This window comes from Mizuhopecten yessoensis, unplaced genomic scaffold, assembly GCF_002113885.1.
Source record: "Mizuhopecten yessoensis strain PY_sf001 unplaced genomic scaffold, ASM211388v2 scaffold1255, whole genome shotgun sequence".
Taxonomy (NCBI): domain Eukaryota; kingdom Metazoa; phylum Mollusca; class Bivalvia; order Pectinida; family Pectinidae; genus Mizuhopecten; species Mizuhopecten yessoensis.
In genome coordinates this window covers 385,199-410,477 of record NW_018403955.1, presented here as the reverse complement: position 1 = coordinate 410,477, position 25,279 = coordinate 385,199, and the positions used below count along the sequence as shown (strand labels likewise).

The window sequence follows — 25,279 nt, the reverse complement described above, 5'->3', positions numbered from 1 at the left end:
CTATTTCTTTCTGATCAATGTTTGTCACACCCAGCTGATTTGGGTCGCCGAAACTATACCAGAGCACAAATTTGGCGATTATCGGGGATCGGTACTAGTGCGGCAGCGCAATGGTATCACAACCTCAGTCACATTTGCGCCGATTTACAAAAAGGTGCCCAGGCGATGAGTTTTTTGGCCAAAATTGGCCGGCAAGCCGAGGAACCGTAATGACACCGGGAGATTATCAGCATATATTGGCCAGTTTTTACGCTCTGCACGGGTTGCCAAGAGCTTTTAGCGTGGAGATCTGCCGTTGTAGTCCTGTTGCTCATTCTGGCAGCGCAACAGCAAACATTTTTGAGCAAGTTAAAAAAATTCTACTGTTTCCTGCCGTGCATAAATTTTTGCCAATGTTCTGAAGATGAACTACAGTTCTTAGCGATGTGATACCGTTGCGCTTCCGTACTAGTACCTATATCCCCTGAAATTGTCAAATCTGTGCTCTGGTATAGCTCTGGCCACCTACATCGTCTAGGTGTGAGAAGCCCTTTAAGCAGATGTCCATGGCTTTGTTTAGTCTATGTTAACAGATAACAATCAGATAAGTTGCATTATCTTAAAATTATATTTGATGTTTTATGTTTTGAGTACAGTGTGTTGCCATCTTGAATTGCTAGCTTGTCAAAACTGTTTACTCTCCAGAAACCTATGTTGATGGTCTATAGATTATCGTTCAATATATCATTAAGGTCTATGTTTAATCTATGGTCCCAAAGACAACTCAGTGGTTTTACAAACATGGACTCTAAATGTATGAGTGATCAATGATTATGTTCTTTGACTCAACAAAAAATTAACAATGGCATTATTTTATTATATTTAAGTGGGTTTAATTAACAGCTGTGCAATCAATAATGATTGTGATACATATTCTTTTAACTTGTTTATTGATTTTAAGTTGACTTTAATTTAAACCGTTAATGAATGTATGTTGATGTGAAATTGATAATATACAAAGAATGGAGTAAGTTTTGTTATGCATTGCTCATTGTTGTTTTGTATGTACTAGCTCGCACTGGCCCCTTTTGTGTATCCGGTTCAACCATCTCAACTTGCTGAACCTGAAAAGAAAAGGACAGGTTCAGATTTGAACCAAGGCTGACCTCAGGAATATTTGGCACGTGTACGGGAGGGGTCCAGATGTGCTTGACTGAAACTAAAATTTTGACTGTCGTAATTTGCATTTATTTCTGCATAAAACAAGATCGATTCACATGTATATTTCAGGAAATGATATATTATTTGTTTGTAACAATACTCCAAAACTAGAGCTCTGCCTATCAGTTTGGCACCTCCTATCAGTTTGGCACTTCCTATCAGTTTGGCACTGCCTGTCAGTTTTGCACAACCTACCAGTTTGGCACTGCCTATCAGTTTGGCACAACCTATCAGTTTGGCCCTGCCTATCAGTTTGGCACAACCTATCAGGTTGGCACAACCTATCAGTTTGGCACTGCCTGTCAGTTTGGCACAGTTTGGCACAACCTATCAGTTTGGCACAGCCTATCAGTTTTGCACAGTTTGGCACAACCTATCAGTTTGGTACTGCCTATCAGTTTGGCACAGTTTGGCGCAACCTATCAGTTTGGCACAGTTTGGCAGAACCTATCAGTTTGGCACTGCCTATCAGTTTGGCACAACCTATCAGTTTGGCACAGTTTGGCACAACCTATCAGTTTGGCACAGTTTGGCACAACCTATCGGTTTGGCACAGCCTATCAGTTTGGCACAGTTTGGCACAACCTATCAGTTTGGCACAGTTTGGCACTGCCTATCAGTTTGGCACAACCTATCAGTTTGGCACTGCCTATCAGTTTTGCACAACTTATCAGTTTGGCACAACCTATCAGTTTGGCACTGCCTATCAGTTTGGCACAACCTATCGGTTTGGCACAGCCTATCAGTTTGGCACTGCCTATACGTTTGGCACATTTTGGCACAACCTATCAGTTTGGCACTGCCTATACGTTTGGCACAACCCATAAGTTTGGCACTGCCTATACGTTTGGCACAATCTATCAGTTTGGCACTGCCTATACGTTTGGCATAACCTATCAGTTTGGCACTGCCTATCAGTTTGGCACAGTTTCAGTCAAATTGCGTTCATTTATTGCAGTCTATTTCTGCGTAACCTGAATTGTTTCAACCAGGATATGCGAAAACAACCCTGCTGTATAGTTAGTATGTGTTTTAAGTGCTAGTATTTATGTTAAGCTGATATGGGAGAGGGTAGGAAAACTACATGTTTAAATGTGGTTGCATTATACACCAGCATTACTTTTGATGTGGGTTTTTTAAGATTTCAATATTTATTTGAACAAGGTTTGATGGAATTATCCAAAGTTATGTGTCATACATTTTATATTCCGTGAGTTCAGATTAAAATCAACACCAAAGGATTGCATAATAAATATCTATACTGTAATCAGATTGTATGTACTATTTTTATACGCCCGTCAAATTTGAAGGAAGTATTATGGTATGGGGTTGTCCGTCCGGCCGGAAACTTTTATTTGTCCGGCATTTTCTCCTCCTATATTTTTCGACCGATCTCTTTGAAACTTGGTATACATTATAATCATGATATGAAGTTGTGTCTCCCTTAAAAGAATTTTGATTCGACAATTTATCCAAAAGTTATTGCCCTTTGTTCATTTCAGTATTTGATTTTTTGTCCGGCAATCTCTTCCTACATTTTTAGCTCACCTGCCCGAACTTCTCCCCGGTTTGGCCCCCTTACCCAGCCCCCTAGGGGATCAGTCTCATAAATAGTATACCAGCAGACCTCCCTCCCCTAACAAGTATTTCTGTCAAATATGAGCAAAACATTGGAAGATATGGCCTATTATGTCTGTTTCATATATAAACTATATTAAATGTCACCCCCTCCTCAGGGGCCAAACCGGGGAGAAATTTGGGAAAAATTCAAAATTCTTCTTCTCTGTTTACAAAAATGCCAGGATCAAATACTACCCATAGCTGTAATAGCTTTTGGGTGGTTTATAAAAATTGTGATTTTCATGTCTACCAGGCCCCCCGTTTGCCACTGGTGAGGGGGTGAAATTTAGTATAGTTTATATAGGAAATATACATAATAGGCCATATCTTCCAATGTTTTGAACGGAGTTTGCTCATATTTGACAGAAATACTTGTTAGGGGAGGAAGGTCTGCTGGTATAATACTTTTGACCCTGACCCCCATGGGGGCTGGGTTTGGGGTGAAAAAGGAGGCGAATTTCAAAAATCTTCTTCTGCAGTTCCAGAAATGCTAGTATCAAATACTACTCATAGTTGTAAAGGCCTTCGAGTGGTTTATATACTTTGTGATTTTCATGTGCCCCAGGCCCCTCGTTTGCCTTTGGGGAGGGGGTAAAGTTTGGTATTGTTTATATAGACAATTAGACAAATGAACAGCAATCACATACTTTTTATCTCCAACCCAACTAATGTGCTAGTAATAGTAACAACCTTAGTTCTTTATGAATTATAAAGTCTCCATAGTAACGCTTCCAAGTCTTACCCTACATTCTGAAGTGGTTACAAATTGGCATTACAGAGCAAATGTAAATATTGTGCCATGATTGCTTAAATAATCAGGTGAGCGATACAGGCCCCCTGGGCCTCTTGTTCAATGGATTTCTTTGAAACTTGGTATACATTATAATCATGATATGAAATTATGTCTCCATTAAAAGAATTTTGATTCGACGTTTTTTTTCCAAAAGTTATTGCCCTTTGTTCATTTCAGTATTTGATTTTTTGTCCGGATATTTTCTCCTACATTTTTTATAGCATGTCATGCATGCTAACCGCTCTTAGAACGATGCAGATCTCATTTCAATGTAAGAAAGTATACAACATTATATGGCATTCGACGGGCGTATATTGTTCCGCCCTGCGGTACTCTTGTTGTATTAGTTAATTCACAGGGCCAGAAATGTACATGTACTAATAAGGAATAAGAACGTATATAATAGATGCTGATATAAATGGTCACTAATATTCACATCATGTGATAGCTGATAATGGTACCTAAAGGTCTAATTGAATTTTTCTATTCTTATTGGGTTTTTTTCAATTCTCAATTTTGTCTATCAAATTATTTTTATATTAAATCATATTCATGGCTTGCTTCATAGAATTAAAGCAAAAGCAAAAACTAACCCAAAAAAATCATGTAAGTTAAAACTGAATATTGTTGGTTCGGAATATGAATTTCTCCCACCATTCACATACTTATCTACCGTTTTGCGTGTTCAGGATTCACTCTCACCTCTCGGGATGACGTTTCACCCTCGACTTGAATCAACCCTCGGGTTAGACAATCAAGATTATCACCCTTCAGGTTAAGATTTCTCTCAAATATCCACGTGGTAATCAGGTATCGAGGTTTTCATTGCTATAGTAACTGAGGTGTGCAGTTTATCTTTAACTTGACGGTATGGATAGGAAAATGATGTGATGAAAAGCAGGTGCATGTTTTTAGAAATTGTAATAAATTACAACATGTAGATGACAAAATGTGTGTAGGATAACGCGTGTTCAGTTACGTCTCGGAGTATGCTCGTTTATTGCTAAAGCCCTGGTGGAATGTATCCCTGCGTGTCACAATACTGCCATGATGTCCGAGATGTCAGATGAACACACGTAAGTTGTTGACTATATATGTACCGGTAGATAGAAACACATATGGTACATGTATTTATATGTACCCAGTAAGTTGCAATATAAATAGTAAACTGATCAAATGGCTATCTTGATATGAACATCAAAAGCAAACAAAGAGCATCTACTATAAACTTTAATATAAACTTTATTTCTCTCCTTGTACGCATAATGAAATGCTCAAATGGAAAAGGATCAAGAATTGCGTTTCAAAAAAATTAAATTAATCCAGTTCCTTAAGGCGACAGAAACATTTGCATTATGGACAGTCTACAATGCATCTAGCTATATAGTTATAATATTTGGTTAAAGCTCATCATATGCGCTAATACAATAATTATAAAATAAGACATCTCTGAAACAGAATTATATCGTTAAAATGTAAACATAACAAAAACACTTTGATCTGATGATGAATATTTAAACACATTAAAAAGCTCGTATTGACCTAGGGGCAGGCTCTCATCAATGAAAGTAACAGTTGAGGAGAAATTAGTTGAGGTAATGGGTTAAACTGGATTGGTCTGATTTGAGATAATACATTACAAATTATCATTAGTTTTGTTGATTTATCCATATAAACATTTCGTTTATGAAACTAATTTCAATGAGGTGCTGTCAAAGGATTTCGACAGATTAGAAGATGATACAATTGAAAAAATAAATTGAGCTAATTGCATATTCATAACAAAGTCAGTGAAGCGGCAAATATAGAACACAGTGACCTACATTTGATGCATTGGTGTAGTACCCCTTTAAATGTAGCCACAATATTGATGATATAGCAAAACTCAAGTCTAAAAAGATGTCGTACGGCTGGACCGATGGAAAATTAAATCACTTAATACCCCTTCCTACGTGTGGCAGGGTTTTCAATTATATCAGTTTTGGTCTATTTGTTTGCTTATGAAGGGTGAATATGAAGAGGTCCAGCATTCTTTCTCTGAAGTACATGAACGATTTGCTAAGACCTGGTATTGATTTGTTTTTTTAAAATGTATGACGTGTGTTTTATTTTCTTGCAGTTGGCATGGCATGTTGCAACAGTACAAACAAGTTGTTCAATAAGCAAAAATATTAATTTACCAATGACATAATTCACATTTAAATTATATGATAATCAGACGGGTTGATGACAAGGTTAAAGCATACCTACCAGTATCGACATATTATAGTTCACCAAACTGTTCTACGAAACTACATTAACAGTGAACAAACCACGTTATTTACACATAAAGAAAATACATTTTTAAGGTTATGCTGCAGTTCAACAAATACATACTTTATTAATATATGAAGTAATATACTATATCATATAAGAAATTAGCGAAAAGAAAACCTCTTGATGAAATTCATACACGAAAGCTTCGTTTAGTACACCATGTAACAATCCTTTGACAATTGTGTGTATGAGCTCGATGCTGTAGGACCAACGATTGGATGAATCTGGCTTGCCTATTTAGTGTCGATCATTTCATAAACGTTTGGATGTACCTCCTGGGAACCCGACAGAGTTGTGTAAGTACGATCTGGATCGCATGGTTCTGCAAGGCGGTTTAAAATAACAATTAAGAAATGCCACCGTGTCTTAAAATACTATAGTAGGCAAAACACACATAAAATTGTACCCCGTTTGGCATAAAGCGTGAATAAGAAAACTAGTAATTCAATGTTTTCAAAGAGCTTAATGAACAGTATTTGAGTGCATTTTAACCGTTTTGGGTTTTTCTTACCTACGTTCTTGTGTGAAGAGCCCTTTTTGTTTCTGATTTTGCTGTAAATAGAAAATTGCTTCTATGTCTATATGGCTAAATAATATATATAATATATCGTAATGACACAGTTCATGACCCTTATAATTCATTTAATTTAATTTCAACAGATTTTATTGACTTGGTGTTATGGTCAAATGGATCGAATAACAGGCAAGCCTATATAAATTCTTTCCATAGGTGGCTAGAGTGTTACAAGAATATTATAGAACTGTAGCTAAATATATTTTATAGATATTTTGAAATGAAAATACATAAATGTAAACGATAAAGTATTTAAAGGGAGGTAACTCACTTTTGATTACTTACAATACAACATAGGACATACACACACCGACACACACACACAAACAAAACATAAATATAGTTGTTAATTATCATAATTACACGTGTACACATGAGTTACTATTTAACATTCGATACAGTTAGGTAGATAGACCAAAAGTCCATGTGCAAGTACTGCACAGGTCATCACCACCTAAACTGTGTATTAATTTATTTATATGTAACTATTTAATCTACTATTTAATATACAGAATTAACCCGATATGTACATTTATCAAATGTATAAGTAAAACGTTGTGTAGAGGAGCACAAAATGAATAAGTGAAAATATATATTTATTATATAATCAAGTAAATTCACAGCCATGTTCAACTGTTTTCATAGAAAATTACAGTTTTTGTTAATATAATGGCTTTCTAGATCTTGTAAAAGTTAAAACTTTTGGATTTCCCTATAAAGTAATGTATATCACGAAGCACTAGTCTGTTTGTATTACCGTTACAACTAGGACAGCCATGTAAAATAATGTCAATACCGATATGGTTATGGTCAAAGACATAATTACTGAGTGAGTTGAACAAATTAATCTGCAAATCATAGTAAATAGGACAAAATGATAGACTGTTTCCAGTTCATCTGAACAAGTACATACTGGACTATAAGTTAGGTGGTCATGATGCAAATCAAACTTTAAATCACTACAAAACTTCTAAGTTGGGAAAGACCCTTCTCATGACAAATCGGGAAGGCAGTAGGCACCACTTAAAATACTTTGTCAAAATTGGTTCAGTCGACTACGACCTCGACCATGGAATACAGCCATTAGAGAGTCGATATGTCGTCCAGACGTGATACATCCATGTATGAAATATGAAGATTGGACAAGAATAACAAAGATTTGGTATGATGATAAATCAAATACGATTAAGGTTTTCAGTGAAAAGAATACGTTGGTTGACATCCGCTTATTGCAGTTTCAGTTCTCAACATTCCGTCTTGACAGGTTGTAATCTGTCCCATGCAGTTTAAATGTATTAAAACATGAAATTTTCTTTCAAATCAAATAAAGTAGACTAATCCTTGGAAAGAAACGCTCAGCTGATTTTTTTTTGCTACATTTAGTCAGTCAAAAACACATAGATCAATCATGACATGAAATTGATCGGTTTTAGAGTTTCCGGACGGTCACATTGAAGGTTTATATGATAAAGGTACTTATCTAATAATGTAAATAAATAAATAAATAATGCTTTCATTCTCTTTGATAGCGATGCATTGTTATAATTAAATGATAGCATGCTGACAGTCGTATTAAAAAAGTACAAAAATATGTATTGAAAAATGTGTGTATTATTTGTGATAAGCTATGGAATGTTTTTTTGCGTCTCATGTTGTTAATATGTTACTTACCGAAACAGACATATTTCCAACGTGATGAACACAACCAGCATTAGCCCACAAATGACAGCCAAAACAGCTATCACAATCAATCTGTTATCTGTACCTTCAAATAAATAAATAACATCAAATATAGGCAATACAACAAGACCAGCGTGCAGTTGGTTACCATATTGAATAAGTAACCAACTTCACGCTAGTTACAACAAGAGATTACCAAAGTGTCAACAAAATCACTAACTCAAACTCGATAAAAACTAGGGTTAATATAAAAAAGGAAACACTTACATAAGGCAATATAAAAAAGGAGTTAGCGCAATATGATACAGCCTGAATTAAGTATGATTAATTTTACTTGATGATATATATTAAATCGAAACTGTTTTAAAAGTCAAGCATATTTCCTATTCTTACAAAAATCGCCAACAATTTGTATTTAAACTCTTGAACAAACCAAATTATACAAATTGTGATAAATATGCAATTTGTGATTTGTCACTCATTCATGTTCTGGCAAAAATATATGATGAATAAACTTGTGACAGAGTAATCGATATATAGACCGTATCATTATCAACCTACAACGTTGCCCTGTGAGCTTTTCATTACGCATTTTTTCACCTCTAAAAGCGATAAAATCCTGATACTATGTGTATGTTATTTTAAATGATATAGCTAGATAACCTACCTATAGATATATCGATGTGAAAAGTACACAGATGGTTCAATGTAACATTGCATGCCCAGAAAATATAAATGCTATATCTACCAATTGTCAGACACTCTCCGTTATCCTTGTTACAGATGTTGTCTTGACACGTGACCGGACAATCGGCCCCACACACAACGCCATACTTCCCAGGATAACAATCTAAATAGAAAAAGAGTATATTTTGGCTACAAATGAGCAAAGTACAACGATTTAAGATCAAACACAAACCAACATCATTTTCAAATAATATAATATGTATACTTTTCGTCTCAACTAGGTTGTGCAATATGACTTTTACATCAATAGTGGCATGGTCATTTTGTACCACAATAGTTCAGAGTATGTACCATATGGAAATAACAGCTTGAATTTATATTTACAATAACAATTGAAATTGACACACTTTCTAAATATATACAGTATATTTCTTATTACTTTACCTAAACATTGTCCGGTTTGTTGATCACACATGAACTCTTTACAAGTCACAGGACACGTAAACGTACATGTCTCACCATACCTCCCAGTAGTGCAGTCTACAAAATGGTATATACTTAATTCAGTATATAAATTTAAGAATTTATATACGATTTGATGGCTTTCTTTATAACAAACAGTGTTGTCATGCTCAAATATTTTATTCCCCTAACATAAACCGTTTTATTATCTGTATCACCAGTGTTATGTTTGTCAACTTTCACAAACGACTTTCGAAATTATATGCATTTTTATTTGTATGCGTTGTATTTAAGTCTTGTGCTCGACAGATGTATATACATGCAGTAATCCTATCACAGATGCTTATTAAACCAAATTGCTTCTCTCTGGAACAAACATGTGAACATTTACAAATTGATATATCAGGTAATACATTTATACCTGTATACAGATCATAAAAACCCAGATTTTACAACGTCATACACATTGTGTCATACTTACGTAAACATTTGCCTTCGTTTATCGAGCATACGTTGTCCTTACAATCAGGTGGACAGTTTTGTTCACATGTTGATCCATACTTAGCAGCAACACATTCTAAAAACGATTACAAAAAATATCAGTATTCAGGCTTTAATTTAGATTGCTTGAGGCGACATCAGTGATAATGTTCTGTGATTATGGTTCGCGATATAAGCATATCTTTGATTGAGAATTGTTTATAACATCCATAAGATAAGCATACTTGTAGGCCCTAACATATTATTTTTAGTTCTTTCCGCCAAGCGATGTTCAGCATGTCACACATAATTCGAAGAAAATCATATTTGTTGCGTCATTCTTCCCTTTATTTTATAAAAAAAATGTTATGTAAATGTAAAATCTAATTCCAACTTTAACTTATCATATGTTCAAAACCGCCTAACGAGGAATTATGAAAATATTATGAAAGATAAATATCAGACAATTCTCTTTCAAATTTTCGTTTCAGAGGCTTTACAATTAAAGTGTAAAAATAGATTAAATTTTAAAGAACAAATAGTTCGTTTTGCAACAGAAAGTATATGTTGTCATGAGTTATGATAATTATCTTTTCTGAAATAGTAGTATGACCTAACAAGAATACATTAACACTAACGTTATAAATGTAAACATTGTAACGTCTGAATGCATTGAAATATTTTTAAGAGCTGTGATGACCTCAAACAAACCGCTATTAAGAGTAATTTATCACTGGAAAATAAGGGTTAACTTCAAGCACAGACTACGGCCGCCGATATCGGGTGTAACGTCTGTTGGACGTCCAGACAGATGTAAGAAAAACTTCTATCATCTCAGTGTAACACTTAATAAGCTGTTGTAATATACATGTGAACTGTTGATGATATACACCATGAAGGTGCATCAGAACCTCACGCATACATAAATAAATACATGTTATTTACCTTTGCATTGACCGCTGATTTGCATGCAAACACTATTATTGCAATGTTCAGAGCAGTCGAGGTCACAGTTCGCACCGTATTTTCCTGAAGTACAACCTGAATACAATTGACGATTAAGGTGTTTCAGGGACTGGACAACTTCTGAGATAACGAATTCACTGCTTATCTGACTATGTTATATATGTTTGTTTATTATGTGATGAATGATACACGTCTTACACTCAAAATATCGTATAAAATATTAATTGAAAATATGATAATTCAACTTAAAAATAAATAAAATAATAAACACGCAATGATTTAATGGAAAAATAATGAAAAAGTGTTACGTAAGAAAGATATCAATATCATTATTAGCAAAAATCTAGGTTAATCATACAAAAGTACATACCTAAACATTGTCCGTTGTTTTTCTCACAAGTGTTATCTAGGCAGTTGTTGGGACAAGTGTTTAAACAGAAATCACCATGCCTCCCTGTTATACAAGCTGGAATTGCAAAAACGGGAGATGAATTATTAAACATTTATTTCATAATTATTTGGGCAATATTCTGTAATATTTTGGCCAATGCGGTTGAACCAAGTAAAAGTAATATATCCCGAAGCTGAAGGCTCTGGACATCATTTCTGTTTCTCCTCGTCATATTTTTGTAAACGCCCACAATACAAAATCATCTACCAGTAAATGACTAACTATCGATAAAAGTCTCAAAACGATTGTGACCATGATGATAACAATTATCTGGGTATCATCAACTTCCCTGAGCGGGGCATAGCTTTCTCTGACAGGCGATTGTCTTGGAACTATTGGCCAGATGATTGGACATACCACCATACGCCAAAAGCCAAAACTACTAAAATTATGTGAGGAACAAAAAGTATCGAAGTCACTGAATGAAATGAAATGTCAAAATACATATAGACATCGACTAGCATGTGCATCGCCACCTAGCAATTTAGATGGAGTTTTCATTTTGTAACAAAGCAAAATAATTGGATTCATTGACTGTAAGAAAACGCAATTACAAATCAATGAACAATTACAATAAATTAAACAAAACTCATGTTTAGTGTACCTTAACTATAGATATATTCATTAACACTTTTACAAACATGAACACTAGATACGCACCTGAACAGTATCCCGTGTGCTGAGCACATTTGCTGTCTTGACAGTTAACAGGGCAGTCGAGTTCACATATGTCGCCTCGTTTTCCCAGAATGCATCCTGAGTCCCCCCCCCCAAAACAAAACCACCCAAAAACAAAAACAAAAAAAGGCCATAAATAAAAATGTGTTCCATCGCAGCGAATAAAAAACATTGTCAAATTGTATGTTAAGATAGAAAACACATTTGATGTATGATTAAATGAAAACTAGAACAAAGAGAAAGAAGAACGAACAAAGAAAAAGCGCATCAAATGTTCATGACTATTTCTGACTATTTCTTCTATAAACAAACAAACCAACAGAAGAATTAACAAAACTAGTGGCACAGAGTTATTTTATCTATAGCAATGACATTTTAAGACACACAAAGATGCGAGTACATCGTTTCTGAAAAAGTATTAAGTTTTATACCGTCACAGTGGCCGGTGTCCTTAACACACACTCCATCTTTACAATTTGAAGAACAATCCTGCCCACACGAGTTGCCATACTTTCCCGGGATACATTCTGCAATAGAAGCGAGACAGCAAGATTGTATCTAAAGAAGTTCAACGTACGTGTTCCATCCTTTAAACGATATTATACTAAAACGAAAATATATTTTTCACATATACATTTTCAGTATTAATTTGAACCGATGTTTTCAAAGGACAAATAGTGACAATTAAAGTCTTAACAAAAATATAGCTGTCAGCTGTCATCTCAATTAAAGCCAGCATTAAGATACATTCAAAAAAACATAAATGTCTTTTATCCGAAATGATGTGATTATGTAGCAGACAAACAAAGACTGCAACCTTTCTGAAAGAGTAAATCAATTTAAATGAAATTGCATACTGTAACAGTGGCTGGTGTCCTTAGCACACACACCATCTTTACAATTTGAGGTGCAATCCTGTTCACACGAATTGCCATACTTTCCTGGGATACATTCTGCAAGATTAGAGGCACAATAACTTACATTGTTAAACTGCTGTCAAGGAGGACTGACGTAGTTAGCTTGGTTTATCATTAAATTTATTGAAAAGAGAATCAGCATCTTGTCCTATTTTAGAAGGTCATGACTCATAGAATATACATGTAATAACATCATTACAATACATTTTTCTTTCATAAAAAATGGGAATGCTCGATATTGATAAAAATCTAAATACAAAACACATTTTGTATACCATATGATGTTGTTGTGATGTGTTATGTATGTTGAAAAGCAAGATTCTAAATGGCAATTTTTCTTGTCCAAAACCCCATGGTCAATATATCGCTGATAACACGGAGGATGTCATGTAATTAGGTGATGAACGTATCAGCTTGGTACCCAATAAGTACATAAGTATGCATTTCTTCAAAATTTGTTTCTTTTACATTTGACCTGATTAAAAGCAATTTTATTGCGTATTTAGTAACATGATAAATACATCGGTTTGCTTCGTTCAAACTGAAACATCTTTTGCTAAGTTCCTACAGAGATTACCAGACATGATGTCTCTTTTCAACTATTTTGGTCAACTAAATACCCATTAAAATTAAAGGTAACATCTTCCTGTTGCTTATACGGCTTCAATTTCTCATTGTCTTCTACACACATAATACACCTATTTCATCTATGCAAAACATCGATAACCCCCAAAACTGTTTCTCATTATCCAGAGTCCTTGTCTACTAAGCGATCTTTTCGATTCGAAGGACAGTCCAGATCACACCTTGGAAATTCCTCGTAGTGAACAAATTGTTTTTTATGCTTGTTTTTTATACTAGCTTCAGGGATAGTGATATTGTAAACAAGTATCACATTGAGTTGTGATGTATACGAAGTCATTTTGACAGTGATAATATATCTTGGATCATTAAAAACTAGATACATAGTTTTTGTTTCAATATTTCATCTTCCCCAACAAAATATACCACCTTCACAGTAACCAGAGTCCTTGTCACAAACGCGATCTTTACAATTCGAAGAACAGTCCAGGTCACACATACTGCCTCGCATTTCAGAGGGGCAATCTGATGTAAAAAAAAACATATCTCGTTGGTGTAACTCATCGATACAGCGTACGGAGGAGTATTATACCTACTGCAAACTGATTTTATTGCCGATATATTCCCGCTAGATAGGTGTCTGTTTTGTATTGTATGTTTTATTGAATATGCATATTTGAATCGATTTGAGTCTTTAAATGTAGTTAGAGGTAACCGCATTGAATATTACATTTTAGTAAAGAAAGACAACTTTTTAACAAGATAGTTATCTTGTTCTTTTCAAAAATCTATTTTGAAAATTAAAATAATGAATTATCAACAAAATATAGAAGAAAGTATTCACTGCTTTGAACTTATTATTTTATACATGGACGTGATCGTACCAAAACAAGTAAGTTTTTTGTCAGTTTGGAAAATATACCGATTTCTTGTAAAATGGTATTCAAAACTCTGCTTTTTTTTCTCTCTCAAAATAAATGAATAAAAAGTATTCAAACCTCCAGACTGACTTATTGGTATTACACGGGTATGCAGACGTGCCTGAGTATAAACAAGTACTAGATGTTGACAGGTGGTAGGTTTAGATATGGACAGACTATCTCTAATTTAGGTTTGATATCACATATAGTTTCAGAACATGAAATACATTCAGACGGTATAATGTGCACGATCCCGCCATGCGCATAAAAACAACGAAAATTGTATTCAAACAAGAAGAATAAAAACTTCAAAACTAGTCTCTAGCGCTTCGAGTAATTTTTTTTTTAAACGTAGGTAGATATAAGTATAAAATACAAAAGATACGCAGAGAGGAATTTTTTAATTGTTTTGTTCGACTATAGGTTTGTTCACGTAGTATAAACAAACGACTCAGCCGAAATTTAATACATTTTTATCTGTCTTATTGTAAAAGGTACGTTTGGTTATTTAAAACGAGGAATCATAACAAACTTAAGTGTAAGGAAATATTATTTTTTACTCGAAAGAATTTTCCATTGTTTTGCATTCCGGCAGTTTAATCTTATAGAAGAAAACAATAACAAACAGAATCTAATGGGAACTTCTCTGATATACGTTGTCCATACATGCCCTGCACATCTATTCACCGATAATTTGAAGAATTTTTACAGTGTAGGAAATAATTCCATACTAGTGAAATTTTGCAGTCTATACTTGTTTTAAATCAATGCTTGCAATTGACATATTGTCTTAACACACGTTTATACATAAATGTTGGATTTGTCACGGCATAATAATACATTTGTATATACATTAAAAACATAGTTATCAGCCAATCAAAACACAGGTTCAAATAAAAACGAGTTAAATGTAGTATAACAACACTTTTGTGGGGTATTGTTATACAATTTGAAAAGTAAAAGTTCTGGCGATGTTGCATGGTCCAAATATAAATTTATTAAAATACCTTTCTCTAGGTCGGTGGATGATTTCTGGAGTATCCAAAAACACACCCGTACAGTCCGATGCCTAGCTCCTAACTGAAGTTACAAATCATAATCATGTCCTAAGTACATTTACACAATAGCAATTTAGTAATTAGTTTGAGTGACATCTGTCATTCATAGCAATCGGCCTTTCAGACCCCGGCCGTACCCGACCAGGTAAGACAATTTAACTGTCCTTTGTCTGAGACTGAATGCAGTGTCCGATCTGGTATGACCAGTTAATCCTGTTACGTAATATAATTAAGTTGAAAGATATATGGTATAAGATGGACAAAGCAAATGCATGAGTTAATCTGACAACAATGACACATGTCGACTTTAAAGGAAAAGCTTCATAAATAGAACTTAAACAATTTACACAAATAGTTCCAGGATATTAATTATATTTATGTCACACGACGGTATAGATTGAATGAAAGTTTATAGGTTAAAATACGCCAAAAAACAAATTTAATGATAATATTAAATCAAAGTTCAAATTTAGCACTTTTATCATAAATTCTTTATGATAATTGCATACGAGACAGGATTTTCATACAAATGTTATAAAATGGTACTTGCTAAGCCATCCTCGTTATATCTAACGTTTTACAATGCCATACACCTTTCTTATTGAAATAAGTTATAGCATCCTAAGAGCAAAAATGTTTGAAGAACATTTGCTGATATCTTAATCATTTCCAAACCTGGTGCCACACCGGAACGACATATATTTACATGAGTAGTACTCATTAATTGATGGAAACAATGCCCACAGATAACAAAGCGACTTACAAAAACATTGACCAGTTGAAGCGTCGCAGTTGCCCCCATAGCAGTTATCCGAACATGTTTGGTCACAAGTGCCGTTCCCGTGTTTGTCTATTGGACAGCCTGCAAGATACAAAACGATAAACATTTTTTAGTGTCTTCACTAGCGTATCGTATGCTATTTGAATATTCATGTGTCATGAAAAATTCACTGTCTGAAATCAATAAACTGTATGATTGCTTTATAATTGGTTTTTACTTCACAAAAATGGGTATATCAAGTGAAGTAAATCAAACGATGTTTGGTATCTAGAACATATACAATGCTTGCCATCATCATTGTAACAGGGCTCTAATTGTAACATCGGGGTCGTTTTCAGCAGAAAAAATAATTGTGATTTCTATCTAATAAAATGGGAGCCATTAGGTGGAGTACATCCTGCAAAAATTATAATTCAGTAAGTGACCTTGACTTTGGTCGCACAAAATCTATAGGAAAACTGCGTACAAAGATTGGGCTTTGTGCAATCATTCATTATTGCTGTATTTCCCAAAAAGTTATAAATTGAAAACCTATTGTGTAATTAACAAAACCCATTACAAAATATTAAAAGATATGCCAAATAATATATAAAGTTGTATGTATATTCATCGGATTGATCTGCAGGTTCCCGAACTCAATTTGGCATACGCGATTTGAGTATTGGAAAATGAAAATCAGTAAAGGTACTTGGTGCAATAATAGAGTTTCTGACGACGTTACAGCGACGCAGAACACTTACACTGCTCCTAAGATATAACTAATGCGACTAACTTGTTTAAGTAACTAATGTTCTAGGAGTGGGGTATCGTGGGTATGAGTGAAATCGAGTTTACATATGGCATTCTGATTAATATGATAAGCTTAATCAACATCACAGATAAATAATTACTCCATTATAATCATACATCCGTATCCTATCTATTTAGACCGATCCACAACCAGTTAATTATTCAGAACAAGGCAGGGGAAGCATTTTGAAATGCAAGGGTACAATCTCAATGCAAATACTTCTTAAGTCCTTAGGAATATATTTAAAGACACAATAGATGCTTGCAGTCGTCTTTTTTTTTTTTTTTTTTTTTTTTTTTTTTTTATTTATTTCAGGTATAAAAACCGGACAAATCGCTAGGTTGATACCTATTACTAGGGTTTTTCCAGATAACACGTATACGGATACGTATCGTATACGCATACGCATATGGTGGCGCGCTGTCCTTTAGCGATCCAAACCAAGCCGATCAAAAACGGTAGTGTGCGAAAATTAGTTCCGGAAACAGAAACAAAATTTTAAAGCTTCTTATTTATGTCAAAATAATGTTATCTTTACACAAACAGTGATATTAGACTGTGCTTCGTTTCCACACCGACTGGTGTCATTGTCAATCTATGTCTAAGTAGAGACATATAAAGCCAGTAGTATATAGGTCTCTGGTCTAAGTGACGGTAAATTGTATAAGCTGAGCACTACTATAGCTTCGGGCGAAATGGCTTGCATCTTTTAAAGTAACGGGTAAAAAGCGAAGTCGTGCTCTCGTGTTTCGTTTGTGCAAAAGTCACCATGAGAATACATTGGGTGAGTTCGTATTTCAAGGTTCGTAGGTCAAGGTCAATGTCACCGTTAATATTTATAGAAAAAATGGTTTTAACTGTTCTACCAACTTCATTTTTATGGATATTGATAACACTTAATACAAAGGTCAATTATGAGAATACCTTATAGATGACAGATGTGTTATAGTTTGACATTTGACAAGAGTGCATTCTATATCACGAGGACATGTTTTATGTCAATAGAAAAACTTCATCTTATAAAGTCCTTGCGCAGGCAAGACGTTTTACAACGCCATGTCATAATTTACGCCATGGTTATGCCAAACCTGGGGAGGGGGGCTGATGTGATTACTTTGGTGATTATTTCAGTGAAGGTACATTTTGTCCTTTTCAGGATGTTCTTTTTCTGTTATTGTGCGATATATCGCCTATTCTACGTGATTCCAACTCACGGATGCTCCCCCGGCATCCCTCGGTTGCTAATCATGTTTGATACTGCCACCCTTCGTCGTTCTGATAGTTCTGATTTAATGTTCCTCTTGAGCTTTTGGAGACTGGGGTACATTTCTGAACTTTAGATGTTTAATGTTTTCTGATGACGACAGAACGATATTTACCGGAAGAGATGCTTGGAGTTCTTAAGTCAACGCAGGCGACATTTTTATGAAATTACTGGATATACAGTTGACAGTTGCTCAACATTGACATATACAAACTCCCATGTAAAAAAACTGTTACATCGGCGTAATTTGTATTGTCGTGTTTTTTCCAACACACGGCGGTCGTCCGTGTATAATGCGATCACATACATACAGAGAAATTACGTATAATTTTGATACGGGTGATGCAATTTGTACATATGTAATTTCTCCATACACATACTATAACAGTGACTTGTACACGGACTTAAATTTGAACGTATAATTTATTTTTCACCAGGAAAGCATACGTTGCGTATACGTGTACGTGTTATCTGAAAAAAACCTACTACCTCTCAATGCTTGTCGATTTTACTCTTGTTCTACCGCATGACGCATTCAATCTTTATTTTTTATTTTTTATTTTGTTTTAAAGAATTCCATTGGCATAGAGATGAAATCCATACTGGGAGTTGTTATCATCAAAAATAACATAACGCGAGTATAGCCCCAGAATTTGTTTACTTACCAAACACTTGTACTTCACAAAGCTCCAAAATCGCCCTACTTTCATACCAGACATATCGCTTTGGATTGCCTCTGTAGATGTAGATGGTCACATACTGAGCTACATACGGGCACTGATGGGTCACCACCATCTGTACTTGGGCTTTAGTATTACTCCTGTCTTCATAACAGAGAACACCTAGCGACCAGTCAGTGGTATTCGACATGTAGAGTTGGTAACCTGCAAATCGGCTTCGGGAATCGAAATCACCTAAAATGAGACAGACATCTATCAGTTTTAAATTGATTGTTCATAAGTATGTTCCGATTATGAGGTACAACAATGGCCTGACAAGCAAATCTTATCACATGGTAAAATAATGTCAATTTTTTACTTACATATATTACCTTACCTTACAATATATGTACATGTATTGACGAAAATCAATATGTACATGTTTAATAAATATTGATCGGTTTTGTTGTTATTATCTGAATATATATTTGTGACACAGCTGTGTGATCGCACAACGCACTAAATGTACCGTACGCACAACGTTTTTATTTTATTTTTTAACACACAGTAGTTGAAAAATAACACAGGCAATAATAAGGCATAAAGTTGCATAAGTTCTTGCTGTATTCTTGTATTCCTATGAATATGAAGAAAAGATTCACACGAACTTTTTTATAGCAATCGTTTAACCACCAAAAAAATGGTTGAAAATAATATTGTTTGAATTCAAACATTAGAGGTATGGGTAACCTCAGAAGAGTTTTTTTGAGATCAGAAAATAATCTAAATATTTATAACATCCACAATTAAGAAGATAACGCTACTTTTATAAACACTTTGGAGATTCTAGTATTGTATGAATTTGTACTGCATACGATCCTGATGATTAATTTCACTTCCACACACACGCACACAACACACACACACACACACCTTTTATGTAAAATTTGTACCGTTGATCTTAGGTAAAAAAGGTTCATGGAAGTTTTCTATCGAATATTCCCCTCTCATTATATAACACCACGAATAAAAGTCAAATTTGGTGATGATATTCCCTTTGACTGTTCATTCATTACTAAAAAATCACGATAATAGAGAACATTATATGACCAGACTCAACTAAAATGCGACTGGAACATAAAAATAAGTTAATGTTTTAAATATCGTTGCCCCATTCATAATAATACGGCCAAAGCGCAATGTATACCAGATTCAACAAGGATACATTGCAATGTAAATATATGTAGTGGTTATATATTATATTAGGATAAGCTCACTCCTGTGGTATATTGTGATGTAACTGATGGTGCTGAGACTTCCTAGATCCACCTGCCACCAGGCTTCTTTCAAGTCACGCGGATCTGTATGGGAACAGCAACCAGAATTTCTCAACTCCCGATTTAAACAACCATCAACAGCCCTGCTTGCGTTCAAACGGATTCCATGATCACTACTTTGTGTTGCAGCCTTTCCAAACGAAACATTTTCTGAAATATTGAAAAGTATTTTAACAACATATCAGCACAAATTCATATATAAAATATCATGGTCTGAGGCAAATTCAAATATATATGTAAAAAAAATTGAAGTCGAATTTCCGAACCAACCGGTTAACTTTTTGAGACATGCAAAAGATTGACAAGGCCAAATTATGTGGTCATATATCTAAGTCATAGAAAGCTGACAATTCCGTATAACTTTGCAAAAAGAATATGAACAATAGTTAGTGAAGTGGTTACAAGAAAAATACGTTTACAGGAGTTTACCTCAGAAATCAACATAATCAAGCAGGAATAATATAAGACGGAATCAAAAGGCTATACCGAAATGAATAGAGTAACGCTACTACAACCAAAAGAAATTGATCAATCGATTAATGGAGTAGCCTTGTTGATGATTGTAAAAAGGGAAAACAAAACCGACCAGGTAATGTTGTACCCGATAATTATCGTGTTGGTATTGCTAATATTGAACACAATGATGTGTTATATATATATGATTATGAAATGTAATAATTATTTGGCGTTCCACTGCAGGTTTACTTCTTAACCTAATTACTACGATTTTAAATCACTAGATGTTGAAAGCTAAACTGATAGGAAGAGTAGAATCTCAGAAAAGATAAATTTGTAGGAAAGTAGACATTTGGGAATATAAGTGACGATGACTATTCGATTTTATCATCAGAAATGTTTTCTTGTATATATTTATAGTTAACGGTTCAGTGAACAATGCAAATGATAGTTATTCAATGGAAAACTGAGAAAGAACAGAGTTTGTTACCAACTTACAAACTGATTTGCTTGGTACACTCACTTGATTTGATAGTTGATGGACTTAATAACCTTTTGGAACATGATTTTTTTGTCACTTTTTTTTTAAATTATTGATATAGTAGCTAACATTTCGGATTTCGGATCAGCTCGTGATATCTTTGGAAGAAAAAAAAACTACACAAACGAGTATACAGTCGAGAAACCATGGGTTACGAATGAGTATCATGGCAAAAGGCATTCATTTCATTACGAAAAACGTAAACAAAGTAATTATACACTAAGACACTAACCGGAGAATCATGAAAAAATAGGTAAAAAAATATAAGAAAAAAAATCTGAAATCATGTTATAACGCATACAATGCTAACAATGAAAATGAAATCCGGAAAACGTCATATTTTTGTGAATGTTGTAAACAAACTTGGTGCTTCTCACTCAAACCACAGTGAAGACATACATGTAAACGAATTAAGGATCTGCGCTTCTGAGGTTTATATCACGTTTAAATCTTGTTTTGATCAAGTGTTACGGGATTGAATTATCTTCTTAAATTTAAAACAATTTAAAAGACAACATGATCTGGAGTGACAAAGTGGGAAATTATACAATATTGGTAATTATACAATATTGATAATTATATAATATTGATAATTATACAATATTGGTATTTATACAATATTAGTATTTTATTACTTATTTCATCAGCTGAAGCCTTTTGTTTTTATGAGTTTTGTATTTTCGTTTGTCCTTATTTGTTTAATCACTTTTAATCATAATAATAGGAATAAGGACAAAGACAGAGGACACGTGTAAGGAAATTGTGAGTTTGTAAATACTAGATTTATAATTCGAGTAGGTGAGGTACTTGGGAGTTGCTGTGAGGAACGATTTGTTGGATGAGATGGATCATGTGAGTATGACAGAAAGGTATAAAAGGGAGCGCGGAAGACAATCATGTCAGACAATCTTGTAGCGTCAGCCACGACTACACACCTATCTTCTTAACTTTCGTTACTAACAACGCCTTATTGAAGGGAGATAACTTCTACTCTTAGGTATGTTTAATAGTTTAGATATTCTGTTCTTCTTTTGAAATAGAGGATAACAGTTTGATTGGTATAATAGTAGTCTAGTATACTACTAGTGCCGTGTTATCATAGTGATATAGTGTTAACTACCTGCTTCAGATACTACATCCAGCGTTAAGGTTATTTTTCTTGTGAAATGAGACAAGTTATTCTATATTTGATGTTTTATGCCGTGCATTATTGTCATTCACCACACTGACATCTGACAGTATGAAAGCATGATGTATGAGAGAGTTGCAGCACGTACCCCTGTACAAATATATGATTGCCAATATGATGTGTAATAAAAACAAGTGAACTGTTTTATTGTGTTTGAGAAGTAACTTCAACCCTAATTGATGACCATAGAAGACAAAGGCCAGGCCTGCTACAATACGATATAAAAGAAGCACAGTGACCGCAGTGACAGAAACTATATCAGTAAAATAATCAAACATAGGTGAGAAAATGAGGATTTTATGATTTAAAACTATGGGTTAAAGGTAATCTGCGAAAAATATAATTTGAAGACTATTTACTTCCATCATTTAGAAGAAAATAATATTTTTATAAATTATGCAAGCATTCATAGATTTCAAATAACACACTACGAATGTATTGCATGAACTTCTTTTTTCTTACGATCTAAATGATAAATGTTATAAAAAAATCACATGTGACGTAAAATTCGTAGAATTCGTGAAATCCAGGCCCTGCGGGCTGATATGGGAGTATCGAGCTGATGCAGAGTAGGATATGGAAATGGTCATATGGTAACCTTTGATTACATATCTAAATTTTCAAATATATGTCAGTCTAATAAGACAGACCAAACCCCTGATTACTACGTTAGAAACCCCTCTATCCACAGGATGAAACGATTAATATATATATATTCAATGTACGAATAGTATCTAACTTAGATTTAATTTTAGTGAAAAACAGTTCGAATTCAAATGAACTTTATAGATTAAAGCTATGATTTTACTTATATGTATTTTTATTGTGTGAACTTGTGTTAACTAATCTTCGTCATGTCAAATGTATGTTTGCTTGTATTGTGTATTTTCACAGAGAAATGTGTCCGAGTGCCCTAATAGATATGAGACGTGAAAAAGTCGGAAAACTCCATGTTCTACCGATACAAATAGGAGGCAATGGCGGGTGTAAAATAAAACTTCAAGGAAAGAAAGCAATATAAACAGTAAAAGCTTTTAAGTATGGTATACTGAGTATGTCAGACAGAAGGCGGAGAAAAGGAACATGTATTCATAGTACATTAACATGCATAACTTACACCGTTTCATATCAGGAAGTTTTTGTGTATATGTGAGGAGAAGTGTTTGTGTACATGTGAGTAGAAATAATCAATGTAGTGTTTATCTTGTAAAAGAGTGTTATAAAGAAACTTTGGTACAGTCATTTGGGGCTGCTAATACGCGCAATAACATTTCGAAATGAACAAATGACCTCGGAATCAAAAATATTTATTTTTGGCCAAAGAAAACAAATATTTCCGTTCTTTAAATGCAAAAAAAGCTACGAAGATACAATGGCTTCAACATATCGTATTTTACCCACCGATATTTTACTTTCTCTTGAGGAGTTACATTTGTTTTATGACTGTGCATCTGGCAACATATATCTAATCGAACATCATCTGTTAATTTTGCGGACTTGTATTTAATTTCAAAACTCGATAATAATTCAGGGATGTTCTAGGGAATGGATAGTTACCTCCTCTAGTTTGTAAGCTGTAACGAGTTACAAATATCGGTGACCAATGTTTGTTTTTTGGCTTTTGATATTATGTGAAAAATACCGAATAAAATATTTGAATGGTAAATCAAATGTATAGTTTATATTTATAAAAAGTAAAACTTGTTTGAAAAATGTTTTTATGCTACACGTTAATGTTTTGACTGTAACCGTAAACCTGTGCAGTTGCGTAATAAATACTTAAGTAGAGGGTCCTATATGTTAGTGCAATTTGATACTATATAGAACATTGGAGGGCGTTCACGCGATATCTCTAAACACATGATTTCCGGATAATCTTGTGCAAAGTGCAGTACAACATGATGACGGAGGAGGATAGAATGCGTTACTACATCTCTGCGAGAATTTCCGATCTCAAATTGGTTCAGACATGTCAAAATATTAACCTAAATAACTCGTGTCCTGTGATTTATATAAGACCTAAGTAACATATAAGCGGAACAAAGTACTTATAAGTGACCTGATGAGTAAGAGGAGTGTGGAGTATCTCCTCGACAATTGATACACCTCTCGTATGTCTATTACGTCACTTAATGTCAAAACCTTATTTGTCAATGCAACAATTTTGTTATTCTCAGACTACAATGATTGTATAAAGAAAAGGAGAAATTCTATGACAAGCTGGAACATTTTTAGCATCTTTAGCTGTTTTGCACTCGTCTGCTTACTGTAAATAACTAGGACATTTATTCCATGTATTCTCACCAAAGAAACGTTAACACGTTACCCTGCGGAACATCGGAACATCTTTGGTTAGGGAACGATATTTCAGTAGTTTATGTGTTTGCGAGGGACATCTTCATCGGATAGCTGTGTTCTCATCACACTCTGTCAGTCGGGTTTACGATGCATTGACTAAGAGTCAATAAGAGCATCATTTACAAACATAATTCCCAGTTGTCGTTGACGTCCCCAAATACCTCTGAACCGTAACAAAATATTTCAACATCCCAATCATTCTTTTCTCTCTGTATGTTTACTTGATTAATTAATATTTAAATGTATATGTGTGTGTAAAGAATGTTAGTCGTTTATTTGACCTGGATTTACCTCAGACGTATCATTTCGTTTCCCATACACAAACCAAACTAAATAGAGAAACATTTTGGTGTGAAGAGTATGTGTTTTAAAGCATTGTATTTGCTCATATAACATTTGTGAGGAAAATGTAAACTTACCTTCAGATCGCGATGACTGTACAAAGTAAATTAGAAAACCAACTGTGAGACAGAATGACACTCTCATTGCATCCATGACTGTTATCTACAGCTAACCAGGA

At 34.3% G+C, this 25,279-nt stretch overlaps 1 protein-coding gene across 6 annotated transcripts; it reads right to left on the bottom strand.

The window, feature by feature from the left end:
- Positions 1–1,020: 1,020 nt before the first annotated feature.
- LOC110458576 (cell death abnormality protein 1-like) lies at positions 1,021–25,279 on the bottom strand. 6 transcript variants are annotated; one of them, XM_021510356.1, is made up of 16 exons: positions 25,179–25,279; positions 20,156–20,365; positions 18,885–19,133; positions 16,148–16,246; positions 13,836–13,931; positions 12,765–12,860; positions 12,339–12,434; positions 11,890–11,985; positions 11,149–11,244; positions 10,758–10,853; positions 9,814–9,909; positions 9,315–9,410; positions 8,932–9,033; positions 8,175–8,268; positions 6,441–6,481; positions 1,021–1,103 (listed from the first exon to the last, which is right to left on the bottom strand). In XM_021510356.1, exons 1-16 carry the CDS (start codon positions 25,252–25,254, stop codon positions 1,090–1,092), a joined length of 1,653 nt encoding a protein of 550 aa, XP_021366031.1. In that variant the 5' UTR covers positions 25,255–25,279; the 3' UTR covers positions 1,021–1,089. The 6 variants fall into 6 exon arrangements, with proteins under 6 accessions (XP_021366031.1, XP_021366014.1, XP_021366024.1 ...); XM_021510339.1 differs by lacking the exon at positions 1,021–1,103 and adding an exon at positions 4,836–6,251; XM_021510349.1 differs by lacking the exon at positions 1,021–1,103 and adding an exon at positions 4,836–6,251 and having other exon boundaries at positions 10,758–10,841.